The 24,390-nt window shown below is 46.8% G+C and overlaps 1 protein-coding gene across 1 annotated transcript; it reads right to left on the minus strand.

Annotated features, from left to right (window-relative positions):
• Positions 1 to 3,123: 3,123 nt before the first annotated feature.
• On the minus strand, positions 3,124 to 7,936 carry LOC136482963 (disease resistance protein Pik-2-like). The gene is made up of 4 exons (XM_066480115.1): positions 6,908 to 7,936; positions 4,193 to 6,210; positions 3,973 to 4,031; positions 3,124 to 3,440 (listed from the first exon to the last, which is right to left on the minus strand). The coding sequence occupies exons 1-2, from the start codon at positions 7,747 to 7,749 to the stop codon at positions 4,197 to 4,199; spliced, it is 2,856 nt and encodes a 951-aa protein (XP_066336212.1). The 5' UTR covers positions 7,750 to 7,936; the 3' UTR covers positions 3,124 to 3,440; positions 3,973 to 4,031; positions 4,193 to 4,196.
• Between the last annotated feature and the right edge of the window lie 16,454 nt (positions 7,937 to 24,390).

Raw genomic sequence — 24,390 nt, forward strand, 5'->3', positions numbered from 1 at the left:
CGGAGGGCGCGAAGCCGCGTGGCGTGCCTAACGCCGGACTGGGCCGTGATGTCATGATGACGTCATATACACTCTTTTTCCCTTTCAAAATTAAAGAAGAAATGTCTTCTAATACAAGTACACGTATCTCATCGAGAAGCTATCCCATTTTTTACCTTGAATGACAGTACTAAAATGACCGATTACCCATATTCGGGGGAAAAAAATGAAAAATAGATATTGCTCTACATATTTTGGTACTAGTCCGATCTAAGTTGGTATTACCCCCACCAATTTGGTACCTCCAGGTACTTTCCGTTAGGTACCTCCTATTTTTACACCGTCGATCTCGCCCAATGAATGGTTCATATTTTTCCATATTAAAATTTTATATTCTATTAAGAGATTGGAAGCGTCTCAAAAATATATAAAATCCAATCCACATGCGGAGATGTCTGGGTTTTATGCATCCGACGTCACAACTTGCTCGAAACCTTCTCAATTTTTTACCACAGCCTACACATGCGATAACATGACACCTCGACAAGTTTGGTGATTTTCGGACTTCGTATGGATTTTATATAATTTAAAAACACTTTTCCGACAAGTTCCTCATCATGTTACGTGAAGAAGATGCCCGAAATTTGATGCGAGTTCGTGGATAGGGACTCAACATACACCAAATACCATGAATAACATTTTTCGAATCACTAAATTGCATTATTCCATCCAACTACAGTTCAAATTTGAAATATTCAAAAAAAATCAACGAAAAGAAATAAATTAGGGAAATATAACAAAAAAAGTAAAAATTGGCCCAAATTTTAAAATTGAGTTTTCAATAATGTATTATAGCACCACAAAAAAACTAGGTTCAAAAAACAAAAAAACAAAAAAATCTTTGCCGAGGGCCTAGCCTGGCCCTCGACAAAGGGGATCTTTGCCGAGGGCCTGGCCAATGGCCCTCAGCAAAGAAAATTTAAAAAAAAATAAAAAATCTTTGCCGAGGGCCTATCCTGGCCCTCGGCAAAGGAGGGCTTGGCCAATGGCCCTCGGCAAAGAATTTTTTTTTAAAAAAATAAATTTTTTTTGCCGAGTGCCTGACGACGGGCACTCGGCAAAGACTGACGCCAGTGGCCGCCGTGACCCATCCGGCCATATTTGCCGAGGGCCAATTTGTCGAGGGCTAGGCCCTCGGCAAAGATTTATTTTACCGAGGGCCGTTTCTTTGCCGAGGGCCTATCTTTGCTGAGGGCTCCTGGGGCTGGCCCTCGACAAATAGAGCCTTTGCCGAGTGCCCCAGATCTAGCCCTCGGCAAACCCAGAAGCCCTCGGCAAAGGATGGGTTTCCAGTAGTGAATTAGTTACCCCAAACCACCTGAATGATGGAGAAAAAATGTACCATTTTAGGTCACTTGACGACTATAAATGGAATCATCCAGGGTTTCGACGTTTTGTCATCTGGACATGAGGAGACGAATCACATTTGCTTTTGCCACTTAATTGGTGTCAGCACTTGTATTCATAGGGATGACGACTGTACTGGTAGGTTGTGACACTGCATTTTTTTATTTTTTTGCAGCACGGGATGCGGCTGGCAGATGTGGACAAAATGAAGGAGTTATTTGATCCGACACTTGTTGAAGAATCATAGCTGATGGACGTAGCGCTGCTGTGCAAAGAGTTTGATCCGGCAGACCGTCAGACCATGGCATAGGGCAGATCTACCCACCCCGGAGCTTCCCCAGCACCCCGCTATAATCGGCTCACAGGCACATAGCAAACAACAGCTGGCCATCAGCATCACCTTTATAAAAATATACCAAAAATGGGACCACAAATACAGGATAATAATAGAGATTTGGACAACCCCGGCCTCCGCTGAACACAACAAATGGTGTCGGGTCTGCTAATGCACAAAGAAGACGAAAAGAGAGGAGCGTATACGCAGCTGGCAGGCAGACGAGCGAACTGGAGCTGTAGAACAGCTGGCAGGGGGACGCTTTTATCCGACGCTTTCCATGCCCGGGCGGTGAGGCCCAACACCAACGCACCTATCGCTGGTCGACAACGCTATCCTTTCTCGCGACATGTTCAATGGCGAGAAAGTGTTGCCTGCCCGAAAGAACAAACGCTCAATAGACTCAAGATCAGGAGAGGAATGACGAGATGAGACCCCAAATGAATGTGGACGATGGCTTGCCTTCTCCTGACACCGGTTTGGACTTTCTGAGCTTTCGCTTATATTATAGGGAGTACTACATCCATTCAGTCCAAACTATGGGATATGCTCACTGTTTCCAGTTCTGTAATTCAGGGCAAACCATTTGTGACTTTGGACGTGCCACTATCACACTACGAAAACCTGGAAAAACGGTACTCGTAGTTTTTTCAGATTGATTCCTTCTCCAGCCCACTTCAATTTCTCTCGTGTGTTTATATAGAACGGTAGTGCTGGGAAAGCGGGCATCCGTCCGCCCAGACTGCCTGCCCCACTCCACCTCGCAGCTGCCGCCTTTTCCCACCGCGCGCCCTATCCTAGCCACACCGTGCTCCTCCCTTGCCACGTCCACTCTGCCTCACTGTGCCCATCCCCCACAACGCCAAGGTGCTTCCGCTGCCGCAGTCCCCCACCAGGAGATGTTGTGCTGAAAAAGTATATTGTAAATGTATGTTTCAATTTCAAGTGCTTCCAATGTTTCGATTTATAGACGATATTGTTTTACGCAATTCTGGTGTTTCACTCTTTCCCAATTCTTTTGACCGCCCTAGCCGATGTTCAGTTTCAGTAGAGGTTATGGTTAAGGTCACTTTTCTTTTAGCACAGGTGAGTCTATAACTTTTCAAAAACAGTGTACTTAGTGGTGTTTCCCTCCTCTTTTATATTCTTCCGTAATATAGAATGGCACGCAGCCCTCCTGCTTGTTCAAGAAAGGAAAAAAAAAGGGTGCAAATTTCATTCAGCAACTGCCGTAGCTGGATCTCTACGACAGCACATAAACGATACCAGGTCTGCCGGCTCCATGGCATGATTCTCTTGTTCCATGCCTGGATCTAGCATCCCAGCGGGCAAATGCGTCGTGTGGAAACCAGGCAGCGGCAATGCAAAAGGCACCATGAGGCAATGCAAAAAGGAAATACATAGAGCCTCCTCAAACTTTCGCACAACATAAATATAAATACGTTCCAAGCTTATTAGAATGTACGAACCACACAAAGGTCCAGAAACTAAATAAATAATACAAGCCACGAGTTCAGCAAAAACAAAAATGTTGCAGCAGGTTCTAATAGCAGCAGAGTACATTGAAAATTTGATACAGCATATTTTATTTATTCGAATACAAAATAGCTCGGGGGAACATAAGAGCCGAAACCGTCTGGCTCACAGTCAAGTGAAGTTGTGTCTTGTGGCGATGGGCTCTGTTGTAGTCTTACAAGCATTGAAGCCAGCTCCATTTGAGCTGCACCACGGTTCATGCAGAAACTTTGATCAGAAACATCAATAATTCTACTTAATCTTTGTGCACATACTATGCTTACAACCATAAATTATCCGATGACCAAAGTGCTTACTTCCTAGTGAAGAATCATACAAGGATAGATGTGTCATAGACTCTCACGTGACAGATTATAAACAAATCGAGGCAGCACAGTACATGTTAAATCGATATAGGACATAGGAGACTGGAAAACAGAGTATCGACTGGTGGCCAGAAACAGAGTCGGTGCAGCCAGTGACTGAAAAAAACTAAGTCCGTTATGTAATGGATTCAATGATGGGAAATCAGTATGTGCTAAAACAGGTTCGCATAATGGAAATGAATCGGTGCTGTACCAGATATGCCTCTCTCTGGAATCACAAAGTTATTTGTTTGACGGAAAGTGGGCTAACACATTTTCAAAATCTGTGCAGTCGAATGGCTGACACGCACGAGCAGCAACAGTGACACCATCAGCTAGGATAGGACAGAACAGGATGGAGAGAGTACTTACACTGTACGCATGCAGATCCAAATTCGTATCTCCTCAAGACACATTATTATTGTCCCCCCCTAAAAATTCGGATAAAGCTAATAATTAATTGAGTAGAGACAAGCAAGTGCTATATATATATATATATATATATATATATGCAAAAAAAGAGACAGATTATAACAAGACAAATAAATAATGACATGTTAACTGGATCAGAACTACAAAATTCTGGTCATACCTGATTAATTAAATTCACGCATAACAAACACGGGATGGTTGGGATGGACGTTGCATGCGTCTCTCAGTGCAGCCAACGCAGCATCCCTCTCCGTAGCAGGCGCGTATTCACAAAGGACCCAACCTCTGAGTTCTCGAAGGGAAGGCAGGTACTCTAAGCCAATATTCCCACAGTAGTCACTGTAGTTATCTTTTAGAGCCCGCAGACGGACATAAAGGTTAAGCACTTCAAGATTTGGCATCACGCCAGAGGGTACAACTTTTCCGGAGTCATTGCTTTTTCTAGAGGCAATGGGCATAGCATCCACTCCATTCCACATATGCAATGAAACGCTAGTGTCCTCCTCGTCGGGCTGCTCAAACAGGACCATTGCATTGGTCTCAAAGTACATCAACTTCTGGAAGAAGCAGCCATCACCAGCGTTAATATTGCTTACTGTTACCGTGGACTCTGTTAAGAGTCTGAGATAACAGAGCGCCGGTAACCTAGCAAGGAGTTTCAGATCCTGCTCATCCATAGTAATCACAAACAGTGCCAAGTGGGCCAGGTTGGGAAGAGCTGATGGATTAATGCATGACGGCAATTTAGAAAATTTAATATCAGACCAGTGCAAATAACGGAGAGGTCGTTGGAGCACAAAGCCTGCTGCTTCCCACATGGCTGTATCTGCGTGCCAAGCTGAACCGAACACATCTATATGCTGGATCTTTTGCAGATTGCTTAGAGACTCCACGAAATCTCCCTGCATGCTCTCGTCCGTCCCTCGAGTGACGAACACGAGCACCCTCAGTTCTCGTAGGCTGGCAAGCTCCTTGAAAAATCTCTTGGGCTTATCAATGCAACCCTGTATTATTCTCAGCTCCTCCAGGGAAACCAGCTTCCCAATCTCATCCGGTACCTTTTCATCAGCACATAGCCGGAGCAGCTCTGTTAGGTGCACAATGCTTGCTGGTAATGTTCCCTGCACATCGAGTGTTTGCAGTAACTTTAGATTCCCTAGTTGTGTGGGGAGCTCAGGGGAACTACTGCAGAATCTTATCCTAAGGTACCTCAAGTGAAGTAAATCACCAAGATGCTCAAGGTGGCAACCTTTCTCAAAGCTGCAGTGTACTATGTCCAGCACGCGCAAAAGTTTAAATCTCAAAAACTGGTCCCGGCTATCAATAAAGCACGTGAATGCGGTATAAGACCTCACTTTTGGCATCCCACTAAACATTGCTTCAGAATTAACGTGCTCCGCTATTCTTTGGTGTGCTAACCGACGGAGATTGCTTGGTGCAGGTGCTCCTTCAACATTATCACCTAATATAGCAATAAAGCTTTCATCAGATGAAAGCTTACGCATCAGATCAAGAACCATATCATGAACACGACAGCTTTCTACTCTACCATTCCACCCATAACCCAGTGGCTGGATCAAGCTTCTATTAATGAGATCATTGAAGTATCTTTCTCCAAGCTCAAATAATCTTGTTCCCTGTTTCCCATCAATAAATCCTTCAGCTATCCACTTCCATATCAAAGATTCCTTTTCGATAAAATAATCTTCTGGAAATGTACTTAGATATAGTAAGCATGTCCTCAGATGTGGAGGCAGATCATAGTAGCTAAATGAAAGTATTGTCTCAGTATCGTCAGCTTCCCTGTTATCTCTAGTATGAAAACCAAAAGAGTTGTAGACCATTGACCATTCACATTCTGGTTTACCGGCCAACAAACTAGCCATTGTGATGATTGCTAATGGTATACCAGCACATTTCTTTAGAATTTTCTTAGAAATGTCATCTGAATGGTTATCAAGGAACTTTCGGTCTGCTCTAGATAACCTTGTATAAAATAATTTCATGGAGTCATCATAGGAAAGTTGTTTCAGCTTGTAAACCTCACCAGATGCTTTGGCAACATCAACATTTCGAGTAGTTGTGATTACTTTACTTCCATGATTATTCTCAACAAGTGCTAGTTCGATTGCTTCCCAGGTGCGTACCTCCCATACATCATCAATAACAATAAAATACCTATCCACACCAAAGTGGAAGAACCATTGGTTAATAAAGTTTGGAGCTTCTGCAGAAGCAAGAAATTTGCTAAGATTAAATAAAGTCAGCATGACACATAAAACACAAGGTCGCGTTAGTAAAAATAAAACACATGACGGAAGTTGCGATGGTTAATGGTCAAAGATAATTTCCTTTGCGGTTCTAGTATTTTCCTTTGCATTTTTTTAGCACCCAAGGTAATTCGGGATTCTAGTAGTGATATTTATAGAAACTACACACCAAATGGCCTATTGGAAGAAAACTTCCTATTTAAGGACACTTTATTACCAGAACTTACTCTTCTATGGCCATGTTGCAAACATAGGCAACCCTAAAACGTTGTTTTTCCTATAATTTATAGTTTCAGAAGGAACACATTTTCAAAATCTAAGCTCGTAAAGATGTTTATGAATTTACTTAATTAAACTATGATGCTTAGAAGTGCTAAATGCATTGTCCTTTTTTATAGCTAGTGAAGTAGTCTAAAAGCTGCATACTTAAAAAAAGAGCACTCAGGGCATGGAGTGGGGAAAATCAATCTCAAGTAGTCTCGCATAAATGGTGTGGAGACAGCATTTTTAGGATAACATACGACATAGTGTAGCATCGACTAACTGAGGAGCAATATCTTAAAAGCACAGGCTAAATACAATTTACAATTGGATGTCTGTGTTACCTCTTTTTCTTCAGGAATTCTCGGAGTTGGTGAATGAGGAGCTCGACGCCTCTCTCAGTGTTGTGAATGTCCTTATGGTTTTCACTGTCAAGATGAAAGAGAATATCCTTGAAAACTTTTACCAAGTCATGATCCCGACCGATTGAAATGAAAGCCCCGCAGTCGTATTGTGGTTTAAGCTTGTCATACACCGCTTTGGCAAGAGTGGTTTTACCCAATCCTCCAACTCCCACAACTGAAACCATCTTCATCTTCTTATTGGAGGCATCATGATCCTGTTGGGATTGATTCAGCATAGACATGAGCTCGTCGCTTGACTTGTCGACGCCAATAAGTTGTGTCACTTCTTTGTACATAGCTTTAAGGCGAGGATCAATAGTTGACGTTGCTGCGAGTGGCTTGCACATAATCTCATCAAGTTTGTACTTCTGACGATTGTTGGCCACCTCCTCGAGACGCTTTGTTATGTCCATGATCTTTGCTGCAATATCACGGCGAGCCTTGGCCTTGCTGAACAGCTCACCCATCTTGGTCATGGCAAGTTTGAGGTTGCTGGAGTCGTCGTTGTTCTTGCCGCTGTCGACGCGAACGAGGAAGGTGTCGATGATATCCTCCATATCGTAGGATGCCTCCCTCACCTCGCGTGCCCACACCTTGACCTGATCATCTAGCCGGTCCCATGGCACATCTGAGACCTTGTGGAGGAAAGGGTAGATGCTGTCCAGCTCGCGGGAGAGCGACTCCACTTGCTTCCTCACACCCTTCTGGAGCTTGTACTCACCATGGAGCAGCTGAAGAAGCTTGGGGCCGAGGCTTCCCAGCGCCCCCGTCACCACACTCATGCTTCTACCCTTGCTTGTTTCAGATCTGAGTGTAGTGCATTCATAGCAGCAAAAAAGTCTGATGGTTGGTGGTGACAAGGCGTCTAGTTGGAGGCACGAAGTAGCTGCAAAATTAACCCGGAAGCAACCAGGCAGACGGGGGGCTATGGCAGGCTGCCATCCATTCGATGGGTCTCGATACCTACGCTGGTAGCACATGCGTCCACATGGGGCCGCGCATGAGTCCATCTGGCTCCACTCACGGTCCTCTTTCTCTAATTTTTTTTCTCATTATTTACTATGACAAAAGATTTGGTGAAAAGTTTAAGTTCTGAATGCCATCATCAAGACTGGGTCAGAAGTTTATGTTCTGATTGCCAGCACCAAATATTTAAGAATTTTTTCTCGATACCATCATCAAAATTCAAGGGCAGTTTAAGATTGAACTGGTCCAATATATAAAGTACAAGAGGCGTGTGTTGCTTGCCAACGGTTACCACATCTCTTTGTTACAGCGCAAAATCTATGACGAGGCAGAATTTTATTAACCCACAAAATACTACTCCCTCCCTAAAAAAAAGACGTTATGAGATAGGTACTGGTCAAACTCTTTTAAGTTTGACTGGGTTTGTATAAAAAATATTAGCAATAGTTATATCTTTAAATAAGTTTATTATGAAAATATATTTATAGATTTATCTAATAATACTAATTATGTATTATAAATATTATTTTTTTATATATATTTAAATAAGAGTTGACATCTCAAGAAGTGATAACATCTTTCTTCTGTGGACCGAGAGAGTAATATTTTAAGGAAAGCAGATCCTAAACTAAATTATCAGAAATTGCCATATGAGTCGTGCGAGATACCATGGCACGACTTGTCACTGGGGGTCACGCCATACTTGATGTGATTTAACGGACACACTAGCTTTTCCGTGAACACATTCCTGTATATACAGTGAGTTACCCTATCCTAGTTGGCTTAACACACTCTCCATATCTTTTCTTGTTGATCCACTTGAGCTCTAACAGAAGTGCTATATGTCAACCCCATGATTTTTTGGCTTCATCTATCAACGGAATCATGGGCCCTTGGACTGACACGTGGCGCGCTGTGTGGCGTCCGACCCGGCTCGCCCCAACGGAAGGTTTCCGCCCGCATCCCTGACTCCGACGCCGCTGCCCGGCATCGCTCCCACCACCGCAGCACCCCACGCTGGCAGCTGATCCCTCCGCCGCCCCTAGGCCTGCCGCTGCTCCCTCCGCCATCGCTGTCCCCAGGCCGACCGCTGCTCCCTCCGATGGCCGGGCGTCCCCGGCGCGCGGGTCTCTCCCTCCAATGGCGCGTGTGTGGGTGTCCCCGGCATGCCGTGCTCTGCCTCTGACGGCACATGCACAGGCGTCCACGGCATGCGGGCCTCTCCCTTCAACGGTGCGCTGCCTCTCCCTCCGACGGCGCGTGCGTGGGCGCCGCTCCCTCCCAGTCGCAGTTTTCTTAGGAATTTGTAATTTTCTTTTTTAATTTGTGAAAAGTTTGAAATATTTGACATGTATTTCTCTAGTATGTGGAGTCCATAGAAAAAAATTGTAATTTTTATTTGAAAATTTGGCATATATTTGTCTGAGATCTTGTGTTATCCTTAAATTACATGACTCTGTCGAATAAATTACACTAAATAAATCATTGTAAATATAGTAATAATATGGCGGTGTAAATATAGTTAGAAGATAATGTAAGGGCATGAAAAAAATTCAGTTGTTGGAAGGGACTAAAATAAACAGTTGTTCGCTAGAAGGCTTCGGCTCTAAACACCTTAATCTTTTATAGAGATACTAAAAATTATGGTCGATACATTTTGTTCGGGACCAGTATCATATATAGCTTTTGTATTGTTCGGAATCTTTTTTTTCCTTGTGGAATAGTATATTTGAGTTTTCGGATAACCTGTACATAGTTATGTATCCAAAACGAAGGATCTAGGGACCTCCAAAAATATTGTAATTTTTCAAATAGATGCTAACATCATGGACGGCCCATTTTGTTTGGATCTGACATCATAGATTTTTATAGTTTTGAAATCGGAATCAATTTTTTTCTGTGTAATACTATATTTGAGTTTTCGGATAAGCTATATATTGTTATCTATCCAAAACAAAGGATCTAGGGACCTCCAAAAATCTTGTAATTTTTCAATTATTAGATGCTAAAATCATGCACTGCCCGTTTTGTTTGAATCTAACATCATAGATTTTTATTGTTTTGAAATTATAATGCATCCTGGAATGCTACGTTTCTGTTTTGGTTAGGCTGTTCTGTCCCAAAATGGTTTCCAAAATTCCAGAAAAAATCATCTAATTTTTTGCTCCGGTGAGTAGCATTTTGTCACCTAATTTGCAGCATGCATGCTCAAGTGAAACCTAAAGTTCTTTTTTTCTAATGCGGATGTGAAAACTTAGACTTCAATGTGAAATCAGATTTTAAAGAGTTCAAACCATACTGAAAATTTTCAAGGATCCAACAATACGGTATAATGTTCCGGTGAGAAGAATGAAGCTCTATGCCAAAGACTGGATACAATGAGGCTTGATGTGTCGAGTAGGGATGGAAAAAATAGATATCCAAATTATCCGACATTCATATCTGCTAAAACTTGTAATATGGACATTCGTAGTTTTAATCTAGATACTCAATGAATGTATCAGAGGAATATCTAACATTTATCTGTATCCACCAAGAACAAGGTAATTTAAATTTATTTAAAAGTTCCCTCTCCATGACTAGTTGTTGGGAGATCGCCCTCAACGCACCACGCCACCCATGCTTCGGCCAAGGCAGGCCCCTCTACTATTTCTGTCCCCCGCAAGAGTGAAGTTGTACCTTCATTGTCGAGAACCCTCGCTTGGCCCGTGGCCACCGGTGCCACCCCAGCATGCGCCCACTCTAGGAAGCCCTCTTGGACCGGCCCCAGGCGACCTCACCGGCACCCTCGATGAGCGGTGCCTCGATTCTATATTTTTGCAGGGTCAGGAGCGAATAACGGAATCTGCCGGCCCGAAGAAACCCTCGCAACCTTCCCGCATGAGTCATCTTTGGCAGACGGAACGAGGTGGCCCCCAAAGTGGAGCCCTAGACGGTGTCTAGAGGGTGGTTGGGGACGAGGAGCTAGATTGTCGGTAATGCCCTAATAAAGTTGTAAGAAAGCCCTTTGATGGTTCTAGGGAAATTGGAATTTCAACAAGTGTGGCCTATAAATGCCTGGTGGGGACCATAGTGATAAAGGATGAATCAATGACCATTTACTCTTAAATTTATTTCACTCTCTCCCACTCTCACTCTCGTGTGCACCTTCATCTCCCCTTTCTACTCCTTTCTACTCCTGTGGGTCACCATTGGCCTCCACCGCGCCACTCCGTAGCGAGCGTTTGGAAGCAGAGGGTTGTACCCACACTAGTTACTAATTATTTAATTTTAATATTACTAATGATGCATTGAAACCATTTGTAGGATCTCTGGTTAGCCAAGAGAGGGTGAATAGGCCTGTTAAAACAAATCAAGAACAAACGTCAAATTTGACCCGCGGCACTGCCGCTCTGACCTCGCGGCACTGTCGCACCTGCAGACAACTTTGAGGCACAATTCAAAATTTGTGTATGGAAACTTAGATCTGCAGTAGTCCACAGATCGACAGCTAGAAGTAGTAGCACAAGAGTATACAGGTAGATTGACCTCAAACTATAGAAATCACCTCAACCACAATATGAATCACAAGAATGTAAAGAAAGCACACGGTGACATAATGATTTATCCCGTGGTTCAGCTCACCACGAAGACTTGCCCAAGTCCACATTGAGGTTAGCCACTAAGGCTTAGGGGTTTGCAACCTTTCCTCGATCTCAAGTCAAGAGAGTTAACTCTTGAGATGAGGGGTGAGTTTACTAGCTTCTTCAAGAGGTGGTTACAGACCTCCCTAGGCTGCCACACAAGTTGGCAAGCTTCACGAGCGATGCTCTAGCCTACTAGGAGCAAGCTCCAAGAGTAACAAACACAATCTACCGGCTAAAACGTGAACCAAGTGCTCTTAGGCTTTGGGAAATAATGGATCTGCTCTCTAATCGAGTTTTGGAGCCTTTTCTCTCAATGATTTATGGGGAAATCACAATGGAATGCTTGGGAGCTCAAGGTCACCAATGGAGAAGAGAGAAAAAGAGCTAAGAGCTATTCTGGTCGAACTGAACGGTCAGAGGAAGAAGAAGAGCCGTTGATGAGGGATGGGAGAGGTATAAATACACCCAACTCCCAATGGTCAGTTAAGTCATGGCAGTGCCGCTCTGCAGTAGTGCCTCTCTTCAGATGCAGCACTGCCGCACCAGGCAAGATAGTAAAGGTAAAAGCAATGAAGAGTTAGTTGTCTTGGCTGAGCACAAGAGGATGTATGTATAAGATTGAGCACTTGATTGCACATTTTAGCAAGTTTATTATGTCCCCTTTATAGTACGACATTCCAATACTCAGTTTCAAAATATAAAATGAAATAAATCTCCTTTTGAGCTTGATGCCATCAAATTTTTGTAATTGGGGGTTCCTCCATTTCATATAACATCTGTTGGTATTTATTAACTTGTTACTTGTTTAGTAGTCACCTATTATAAACTAATATCTCCTAACATTACTTTATTAGCTTGTCATCCCTAGTGATGATGCCAGATATGCTTGTTGACATTTCTTAGTGTCGCTACTAAGAATAGAGTTTTAAATCTAGTCCCTATCTAGGGTGTCAGAAATGCTTGTTGGTACTACATAGCATTACTACTAGATTAATACTAAGCAGTTCTTTCTCATTTTATGTGACTAGAAAGAATAAATATATGAATGAAAAGGTTCTCCGGGCGCACAAATAATATACCATTTTAGCATTTTACCCGAGAGTATTCAGGTATCGTTATTTATATTTTTACCACACGGAAGGTCTAGCATGGACATGTATTGATAATGAAACATCCTCAATTTTCCTTGAAGGGGAAATCCACAGAATGAATTTTAATATGATGAAACCAATAGTTGATTTCATCATATTATCATATATCAGTCGATATCACAGTCATACATCGTAAGATTACAATAATACAAGATATTACATCACTGGGGAACACACCTATTACAGAGTTAATCTAGCGGAAGACTATCGAGTGAAGGCTCCTCCTTCACGGTCATCATCAGAGTTGGCGTAGTGCAGCGTAGATTCCATCTCCGAACCAAACTTGAGCGTAGGCATGAGACCTCCTAATCCTTCTAAAGTCAGCATCTCTGAGAAGCAGGAAATCTGCACACCGCCAGATGTGTGCAGGTCATGGTCAGCACCGATGAGCTTTAGTGGAAAAGATAATCAAGGGATCTAGCGATCCTAATATTTGGCTGTGGTTTGCATCCTTAGCGCATGAGAAGTAAATAACATCAGTAATATAATAATAATATCCAGTTTTTTAACACATTCACCACCACACCATCCATATCCATCCACCAACCATCCATCCCAAACCATCTCCACACCACCACACCATATCTCATCTCACACCCTCAGGTCGACAGGCCAACTCCCTCACGGCCTTGTCTCAACGGCCCGTAGCCCCCAAGGCTCACGACCGAAAAATACCCCGAAACCCTAGAGGGAGGAAAGAAGGACTCATCTCCTATCTAGTTTAAGCGAAACCCAGGAAAGGTCCATAGCCGACAAGTCGGCATATGTATCAATCGATCAACCAAACACTCTGCAGAGGTTTTACATACCCACAAGATTAGCCATCCTCGGAGCCATGTATCTCCTAGGCAGAATTCCGGTCGCTTGCTAGCCTAGAACGATGCCGCCCTACCTCTCAGCCCTGGAACATCCCAAGTCTAGTCTAGGATGGCTAATACTGTGAGTCGTAGATAGAGCCGGGGCCCTCCGGATGTCAAGAGCTAGGTCCACAAGGCCTCCTGAAGTCTCAGAAGGGTATGGGGGAAAAACCGCGCGCCCCGTACCTCCTTGCACACGTTCGCCTAGCAGTAGTGGCATCGCTCTACCAAGTAGTCCGACCGTCCCACACCATATAGGGCGTGTGGGATGTAAAGGATTCCCGGTGAGTCTGAGTACTAGTAAGTCCTTAGGGATTGACCAAGCCAGAATGCCTTCATCAGGGTTTCCATTTTTACGTGCCACCACAGCACCTCCAACCTGGGCTCCTCCCATCACAGGTTCACTCCCAAGGTCACCTCCAATTACCATTTACCCACCACAGGTATTCCATATCCAAGTGCCCAGGTAGCACCACTTGGCAAGACTTGCCCTAGGCTCGTCGTTATTCCAGCTCGGTCGACGCAACCCTCACTCTCCACGCACCCAAGGCACACACGCAGCATGCTCATACACCACCAAGTCCAGCTTCCCAAGCCAACCATTCCCAGGGGTTCACCACCAGCATCATATCCCCGATATAATGCGAAGTGGAGTTAATAATAAGTATAGTGGTGTAATATGCAGGCAAGCAGGAAAGTCAGCATATATAAGCGAGCGAATGCGCAAAGCAGGGTGACGTGGTAGAGTGGATTGCATCAGGGTAATAATGGCTCAGGTAGTACCATGCATCAAAGTACTAGCAAAGGAATAATTATAAAGCGCTAGCAGTTCTAGATATTATGCAATGTCTAATAGGATTCTCTAAAAGAGGGTGATGCCATGACACCTGCGATGTAGAGGTAGTAGTGGTACATTTCTCCATTCGTTGGTGTTCCATTAGTGGGGTCACCTCCTCCTGCGTTGACTCCATTCCGCAGTCCTTGTCGTCGTCCACGTTCTCTTGGTCCGATCGTCGGCTACTCCGCGAAGCGACATGTAAGGCAAGAGAGCACTCAACACTCGAAAAGATGACAAGACGCAGGAAATCCAATAACGTCATCGAGACAATAAGAGATACACGGCTTTGCCATCTCGGCGGTTGTCCGATTTCCTCGGGCCAAAGAATCACAAGTGGTGGTTTGCTAAGCACAAGCTTAAGTCATGGCCAAGCCAGTATGGCTTTAGGATAGATGGTTTAAGCCAAAGCTTATCCATAGCAACACCACGGCTCACGACCTTCGATCCGGGCGTCATGGAAAAGACGGGAATCGGGGGACGGCCCAATGAAGGAAGAACGATGGGGTTTGGCTCTTATAGTCTTATCCCGCAAGTCACCATTGGACACGAGTAGCATACACGAACGATTAACACTATTGTGACTTGGCTCCAACGTACTTTGGCTCGCCCGCTATGGTAGAATGCGGTAGCACAAAGAGATTGGACAGCAACGGGTCCTCTCGATCCACACGACATAATAACGTCGGGAGCCGAGAAGAGAGTTGCTCAGCAAAACAAAGAAGCGGGGGTTAGCTAGGCACATCCATGTCATGTTCTCAGACACATCTTTGGGAAAGATGGTTTTAGACTGCCGATCGGGTCGACACGCACGGGTCCAAGGTACGACATAAACCATTGCTTTTCCAACTAAAAAGAGATAGTCCGGTCTTTGATCCAATCGCCATGGGCAAGGCGGAATCGAACAGAGCAGGCTAACGGTGCAACTAGAGCAGGAACAACAAGGGACAAGGTCTACTTCTTCCAACACTCGTGCCACGACGAAAGACGGGGCATTGGAAGGAAGCGACAAACACCAAGTGCGCAAACCACTCATAGGGTACATGACTTAGGTGCACTAGCACTAAGACATCTCTCTAATTCATAGCGGTGCGGTTGTCACCGCCGGAATCAAAGAAATGCGATGGTCATACAAGGTACAAACACACAAGGGCTTGGGCACGAAGAAGCAAATGAAAGAGAGAGGCATAGCTCCATGGTCATGGCGAGGCAGACTCGTGGCCACAAGCTATACCAACACGTGTTGGCTTCCATCGTTCCATGATTGTTATCTCCCAGGTCATCTCCCACAGGCTAGGTCGTGAAAGGCTCGATGTGAGCGGGTGCTATCCGCATCGATGTCGATATCGATATCGAATCCATCGCGACCATGTCCTAGGGCCGAAGGTAGGAGTTAACACTCATAGTATTACGAAGTCAACTAAAGAGCGAGGGGTCGAGTTACACTCGGCGTCACGGCCATGGTGAGACAAATCCCACGATCATAACGTCCGAATGAGGTATGATCCCTTAGCCGGCTCGAAAGCTCGGCACACAGGCAACAACACAGCGATAAGACACAACCAAACAACCTGACAAAAATGGTGGAGTAGCACATTCCATAGCTGGGTGATGGATAGATCCTGTAAGACAGTTATGGATAGATAGGTCGTAAGAATAGGGCCCAACTAGGTAGATATGCGTATACGGAAAGATGTGAGATGGGGCTTTCCATGGTCTCGATAAGACATACAACTAGGGTTCATGGTCCAAATTGTACGGCTCGCAGTAGACGGGGTCATGAAATCTCCTCAACGGCACGCACTTGCAAGGCAAGGTGACCGGGATGTCGGAAGACTCCACTTTTCATCGGTACGATGCTAGGGATCACACGGTTTCTCAACGGCTCGCCCTCGTTTAACGAGGCAGCCGGAATGTCGGGAACTTACTCAATACAACGACGGCATGGTGCTAGGTCATGCGGTGCATACCAGGGCTTTGTCCGTGAGTTGTGCAATGTGACTACTTCAAAAGGCCTTTAGTGCGGGTCCTGGTAGATCTCGATTGCATGTTCTCGTGACTAGAGGTAGGCAGAATAGTGGTGAAACACGGGCATAGGGTTCCACGGAACCGTCAGGGCAACCAAAAAGGGAATCCTGCAGTCCATGATGCGGCGATCAATACCACGTGGTCCAATTACGGCTTCGGGGCTCACAATGAGGTCATGGTAGCTCTTCGCTGCGACATGGCTTGGCCACGACGGGTTTTATAGGCGACAAGTCCTTTCCGGTGTCTCCTACGTCGTGGATCCATTTGGCTAACTCCGGTCTCGTGCTAGTGAGTGCGGGCATAGGAGCGGTAGAGTTCCATCGCAACGTCAGAGACGGCGATCAAGGCTTGACTCATTCGGGCGTGGTTCTCGGTGGACGAGGCATGGCTTTAGAGAATGCTTCAATGGTAGTCGGCAACCACACCGGCGTTCTTGGAACTCCAGTGGTTCGATTTGGCTTGGGTTAGTCATGTGTGTGTGCTTGTGTCCAAAGGCCGGAGGTGGCCGCAGTCTACGTGTTCCATGGTTGGAACGCCATGGCCGGTAAGCAAAGTCGGGGTTGGAAAGAGGGGCATGGTGGTGGCTCCCCGAGGTTTGTCGAAGTGGAGGGACGTGACCTGCGTTGCTCGGCATCACGATCTTGGTAGAGCTTGTAGTTGGTCACCTGTGGTCATCCAACGGCTTCGGCTCATCCGGGTGATCGGGCGACGAAGATGTAGCACCTAATCGAAGCACTTGGGAAAAGAATTCAAGGTACAAGAGATAGACACGCATAATAGATAGATCGTCGTGAAGGGAAATGGAAACAAAGGAGTAGACCGGCGGCGATGGTCGGCACAGGCATTTACTAATCATGGATAGATAGATGATACATAGATGATGGTCATGTGTGAATGAAAAATAAACACATGTTCACAAAAGTGGCGAGGATATAAATTGCCGAACAGGTGGTGGCTGTTGGACGGAGCTCGGCCATGGTTCACGAAGGATGCCGTAAGGGGCCGGCTTCTCCCTGCACATAGAGTTACATGGCTCGAAGGCCGGTCACAGAAGATGACGACGGTTGACACCGGGAAGATGTTGCGGTCCATCAGCGAAGTGGTCGGTGGTGCATAACGAGGAAGGGCTGCTGCTGCTGTCTGGAAGCTTGGAGCATGCGTAGGGGTGTGCCTCCTGACGGGGATGAAGAGGTGCTCAGCGAGGTGGTGAAAACAGCGGGATACCTCGGGTGTGGGCGTAGCGCGGCGTTTAGCGAGGACGTGGACGAGGCGCAGAGGGCGACGAAGCATGGAAGCTGAGGCGAGGCGTCGTGGTTGCCACTCGAATCGGCGAGGACGACGTTGGGCGTGGATGCGGCTTCGGCGGTTCGTCATGGACGCAGTGCTTGGGGATGGGGCGAAGCTCGACGCGGTCGCGGCTCCATCGGTGGTCCTCGTGGACGCGTCGTGGTGGACGCCGCAGATGGAGAAGGAGCTCGCGGATGCAGTGGAGGTCGAGCTCGGCGTGGCTGTGGACAACGTCGCCGTGGCGAGGCCGGCTGTGGTGGGTGGAATGGCACGGCGAGGTGCGGACGGCGGGGTTGCGGAACATGGAGAGCGAGCGGCGGCTTGGGTTTTTATAGCACGCCAGCTAGGGCTTCTAGGAGGTGCCGTTCATCCTCGATGTCCGTGCCTAGGGAGGTACATGTGGCGCGAATCGAGGAGCGGAGCAGGTGAGGCGCGGGTGAGGGGTGCTGGCATTCGCGTCGCACAGCGTGCCAGCGGCGGTGGAGTCGGGAGGCTAGGGCGCGTGCGCCCTAGGGTTGGAGTGGGGGCTTTGGCTACTGGCCAGGTTGGGCCGTGCAATGGCAGTGGCCTGGTTGGGCCAAGGCGCTGGCGGGGCGGGCCGAAGGGAGGAGAGAGGGGCAGGCCAGGCTGCTGCGCCGGTTGGGCCAAGCAGGCCAGTGCGCGCGAGCGGGCCAGAAGGGAGGAATGGCGAGCTGGGCCGAGGGAGAGAAGGGCAAGCGGGCTGGCGGGGCAGGCTGGGCCACGGCTTCGAGTGGGAGAGGCTGGCTGGGCCTGCTGGCGCCTTGGGCTGTTAGTCATGTGCTTGGGCCAGATTGGCTTGCCTATTTTCTAAATAAACCAAGGCTCCTATATTGTATATAGGTGTCGCCAACTTGTACACCTCCTAGTGGGGTCCACTAGAGGTCAACTAGGGGTTGTGGGGTCCATGTCAAGGGTTGGCAATCCACGGGCATTGAGTTGATAAAGATAGTTGGTTGATTATAGAAATTAGGTCAAGGGTTCATGAGAGATTCCAGAAGGAGTCAAAAGGATTCACTACGGACTTGTGCTCTCCAACACAAAACCCTAAACCAAATAAGGAACTCTGGCAAGCTCCTACAAGCATCACTATATGTATGCAATAATTTATTTATAAATAGTTCTTTGTTTGACCTAGCATCTACATGCTTCACATATTGCAGGAAATTTTTTAAAAAGTTCATATTTTTGGCTTCTCCAAAAACCCGGGTTGTTACAGTCCACCCTCCTTACAGGAATCTCGTCCTCGAGATTAAGGTGTTGCTCGATCGGCAAAGAGGTAGGGTGTTGCTTCTTGATCGGGGTAGTTGTTCCATAGAACCTTGCAAAAGGAATTGTCGTCCTTTTATTTTCTTCGATAACTCAATCCAAATTTGTACGGGGTGTCCAAGGATCTCTAGAGGTTTTGTCTAGTCATATGGCGGTCTTGGTTCATAGCCTGCTAGGTTAGCCAGGGTCCTAGAGTCACATGTAAATAAAATAGCTTCTATATTCTCCACTCAAGCAATATAATCAAAAGAAGTATAAGAAGCAAAAAGATCCAAGCACTCAAGCAACATTACAACTCCTATATGCATAGTGTTGACTTAAGGCGACTCCTAAGCCTTTGAATCTCACACATCTATCGATCTTGCGTGGGCAATATAGGGAATCATTTCCTAGTGGTCAACTTTTCAGATCGGGGATAGTCAGTTAGTAGTAGAACTCAAGGTAGAGACGAGGAATCATGTGTTAGTAGCTCTGACTCTACTACAGATAGAATGTATGGCTTCTAAACTAGTGTTTGGTACTAAAGGTCTCATCCTAAGGTCAAGTATGGCTCTGATACCAACTGAAACATCCTCAATTTTCCTTGAAGGGAAAATCCACAGAATGAATTTTAATATGATGAAACCAATAGTTGATTCCGTCATATTATCATATATGAGTCGATATCACAGTCATACATCGTAAGATTACAATAATACAAGATATTACATCACTGGGGAACACACCTATTACAGAGTTAATCTAGCGGAAGACTATCGAGTGAAGGCTCCTCCTTCACGAGTCATCATCAGAGTTGGCGTAGTGCAGCGTAGATTCCAACTCTGAACCAAACTTGAGCGTAGGCACGAGACCTCCTAATCCTTCTAAAGTCAGCATCTCTGAGAAGCAGGAAATCTTCACACCGCCAGATGTGTGCAGGCCATGGTCAGCACCAATGAGCTTTAGTGGAAAAGATAATCAAGGGATCTGGCGATCCTAATATTTGGCTGTGGTTTGCATCCTTAGCGCATGAGAAGTAAATAACATCAGTAATATAATAATAATATCCAGTTTTTAACACATTCACCACCACACCATCCATATCCATCCACCAACCATCCATCCCAAACCATCTCCACACCACCACACCATCCATATCCATCCACCAACCATCCATCCCAAACCATCTCCACACCACCACACCATATCTCATCTCACACCCTCAGGTTGATAGGCCAACTCCCTCTCGGCCTTGTCTCAACGGCCCGCAGCCCCCAAGGCTCACGACCGGAAAATATCCCGAAACCCTAGAGGGAGGAAAGGACTCATCTCCTATCTAGTTTAAGCGAAACCCAGGAAAGGTCCATAGCCGACAAGTCGGCATATGTATCGATCGATCAACCAAACACTCTGCAGAGGTTTTACATGCCCACAAGATTAGCCATCCTTGAAGCCATGTATCTCCTAGGCAGAATTCCGGTCGCTTGCTAGCCTAGAACGATGCCGCCCTACCTCTCAGCCCTGGAACATCCCAAGTCTAGTCTGGGATGGCTGATACTGTGAGTCGTAGACAGAGCCGGGGCCCTCCGGATGTCAAGAGCCAGGTCCACAAGGCCTCCTAAAGTCCTAGAAGGGTGTGGGGGAAAAACCGTGCGCCCCATACCTCCTTGCACACGTTCGCCTAGCAGTAGTGGCATCGCTCTACCAAGTAGTCCGACCGTCCCACACCATATAGGGCGAGTGGGATGTAAAGGATTCCCGGTGAGTCTGAGTACTAGTAAGTCCTTAGGGATTGACCAAGCCAGAATGCCTTCATCAGGGTTTCCATTTTTACGTGCCACCACAGCACCTCCAACCTGGGCTCCTCCCATCACAGGTTCACTCCCAAGGTCACCTCCAATTACCATTTACCCACCACAGGTATTCCATATCCAAGTGCCCAGGTAGCACCACTTGGCAAGACTTGCCCTAGGCTCGTCGTTATTCCAGCTCGGTCGATGCAACCCTCACTCTCCACGCACCCAAGGCACACACGCAGCATGCTCATACACCACCAAGTCCAGCTTCCCAAGACAACCATTCCCAGGGGTTCACCACCAGCATCATATCCCCGATATAATGCGAAGTGGAGTTAATAATAAGTATAGTAGTGTAATATGCAGGCAAGCAGGCAAGTCAACATATATAAGTGAGCGAATGCGCAAAGCAGGGTGACGTGGTAGAGTGGATTGCATCAGGGTAATAATGTTTCAGGTAGTAGCATGCATCAAAGTACTAGCAAAGGAATAATTATAAAGCGCTAGGAGTTCTAGATATTATGCAATGTCTAATAGGATTCTCTGAAAGAGGGTGCTGCCATGACCCCTGTGATGTAGAGGTAGTTGTGGTACATTTCTCCATTCGTTGGTGTTCCATTAGCGGGGTCACCTCCTCCTGTGTTGACTCCATTCCACAGTCCTTGTCCTCGTCCACGTTCTCTTGGTCCGATTGTCAGCTACTCCGCGAAGCGACATGTAAGGCAAGAGAGCACTCAACACTCAAAAAGACGACGAGACGCAGGAAATCCAATAACATCATTGAGACAATAAGAGATACACGGCTTAGCCCTCTCGGTGGTTGTCCGATTTCCTTGGGCCAAAGAATCACAAGTGGTGGTTTGCTAAGCACAAGCTTAAGTCATGGCCAAGCCAGTATGGCTTTAGGATAGATGGTTTAAGCCAAAGCTTATCCATAGCAACACCACGGCTCACGACCTTCGATCCGGGCATCATGGAAAAGACGGCAATCAGGGGATGGCCCAATGAAGGAAGAACGATGGGGTTTGGCTCTTATAGTCTTATCCCGCAAGTCACCATTGGACACGAGTAGCATACAAGAACGATTAACACTATTGTGACTTGGCTCCAACGTACTTTGGCTCGCCCGCTATGGTAGAATGCGGTAGCACAAAGAGATTGGACAGCAACGGGTCCTCTTGATCCACACGACATAATAACGTCGGGAGCCGAGAAGAGAGTTGCTCAGCAAAACAAAGAAGCGGGGGTTAGCTAGGCACATCCATGTCATGTTCTCAGACACATCTTCGGGAAAGATGGTTTTAGACTGCCGATCGGGTCGACACGCACAGGTCCAAGGTACGACATAAACCATTGCTTTTCCAACTAAAAAGAGATAGTCCGGTCTTTGATCCAATCGCCATGGGCAAGGCGGAATCGAACAGAGCGGGCTAACGGTGCAACTAGAGCAGGAACAACAAGGGACAAGGTCTACTTCTTCCAACACTCGTGCCACGATGAAAGACGGGGCATTGGAAGGAAGCGACAAACACCAAGTGCGCAAACCACTCGTAGGGTACCTGACTTAGGTGCACTAGCACTAAGACATCTCTCTAATTCATAGCGGTGCGGTTGTCACCGCCGGAATCAAAGAAATGCGATGGTCATACAAGGTACAAACACACAAGGGCTTGGGCACGAAGAAGCAAATGAAAGAGAGAGGCATAGCTCCATGGTCATGGCAAGGCGGACTCATGGCCACAAGCTACACCAACACATGTTAGCATCCATCGTTCCACGATTGTTATCTCCCAAGTCATCTCCCACAGGCTAGGTCACGAAAGGCTCGATGTGAGCGGGTGATATCCGCATCGATGCCGATATCGATATCGAATCCATCGCGACCATGTCCTAGGGCCGAAGGTAGGAGTTAACACTCATAGTATTATGAAGTCAACTAAAGAGCGAGGGGTCGAGTTACACTCGGCATCACGGCCATGGCGAGACAAATCCCACGATCGTAACGTCCGAATGAGGTACGATCCCTTAGCCAGCTCGAAAGCTCGGCACACAGGCAACAACACAGCGATAAGACACGACCAAACAACCCGACAAAAATGGTGGAGTAGCACATTCCATAGCTAGGTGATGGATAGATCCTGTAAGAGAGTCATGGATAGATAGGTCGTAAGAATAGGGCCCAACTAGGTAGATGTGCGTATACAGAAAGATGTGAGATGGGGCTTTCCATGGTCTCGATAAGACATACAACTAGGATTCATGGTCTAGAGGGTACGGCTCGCAGTCGACGGGGTCATGATATCTCCTCAATGGCACGCACTTGCAAGGCAAGGCGACCGGGACGTCGGAAGACTCCACTTATCATCGGTACAATGCTAGGGATCACATGGTTTCTCAACGGCTCGCCCTCATTTAACGAGGCAGCCAGAATGTCAGGAACGGACTCAATACAACGACGGCACGGTGCTAGGTCATGCGGTGCATACCAGGGCTTTGTCCATGAGTTATGCGATGTGACTACTTCAAAAGGCCTTTAGTGCGGGTCCTGGTAGATCTCGACTGCATGTTCTCGTGACTAGAGGTAGCCGAAACAGTGGTGAAACATGGGCACAGGGTTCCACGGAACCGTTAGGGCAACCAAAAAGGGAATCCTGCAGTCCATGATGCGGCGATCAATACCACGTGGTCCAATTACGGCTTCGGGGCTCACAATGAGGTCATGGTAGCTCTTCGCCGCGGCATGGCTTGGCCACGACGGGTTTTACAGGCGACAAGTCCTTTCCGACGTCTCCTACGTCGTGGATCCGTTTGGCTAAGTCCGGTCTCATGCTAGTGAGTGTGGGCGTGTCTAGGAGTGGTAGAGTTCCGTCGCAACGTCGAAGATGGCGATCAAGGCTTGACTCATTCGGGCGTGGTTCTCGGTGGACAAGGCATGGCTTTAGAGAATGCTTCAATGGTAGTCGGCAACCACACTGGCGTTCTTGGAACTCCGGCGGTTCGATTTGGCTTGGGTTAGTCACGTGTGTGTGTGCTTGTGTCCAAAGGCCAGAGGTGGCCTCAGTCTACGCGTTCCATGGTTGGAACGCCATGGCCGGTAAGCAAAGTCAGGGTTGGAAAGAGGGGCACGGTGGTGGCTCACCGAGGTTTGTCGAAGTGGAGGGACATGACCTGCGTTGCTCAGCATCGTGATCTTGGCAGAGCTTGTAGTTGGTCACCTGTGGTTGTCCAACGGCTTCGGCTCATTCGGGTGATCGGGCGACGAAGATGTAGCACCTAATCAAAGCACTTGGGAAAAGAATTCGAGGTACAAGAGATAGACACGCGTAATAGATAGATCGTCATGAAGGGAAATGGAAACTATTATAACACGGCCTCCAAGAGTGGCGGAGACCTATGTGGCCATCAGCGCGCAAAGACGTCTCCGACCGATCCCCTAAGCGAAGGCCCAGCCACTACGCCTCCGGACCCTCACCTTGGAAAGATGACAGTTTCTCAGACTATGCTCGCAGGATGTTGCGTGCAACCTCGGCGGAGCCTCCGCCCATTAGGCGCGTCGGCACCTCTGGATGAAGAGGGCAGAGGCTGCCCCACGGATAGGCTAATCAAATACC

The sequence above is a fragment of the Miscanthus floridulus genome, chromosome 9 (genome assembly GCF_019320115.1).
Source record: "Miscanthus floridulus cultivar M001 chromosome 9, ASM1932011v1, whole genome shotgun sequence".
Classification (NCBI taxonomy): domain Eukaryota; kingdom Viridiplantae; phylum Streptophyta; class Magnoliopsida; order Poales; family Poaceae; genus Miscanthus; species Miscanthus floridulus.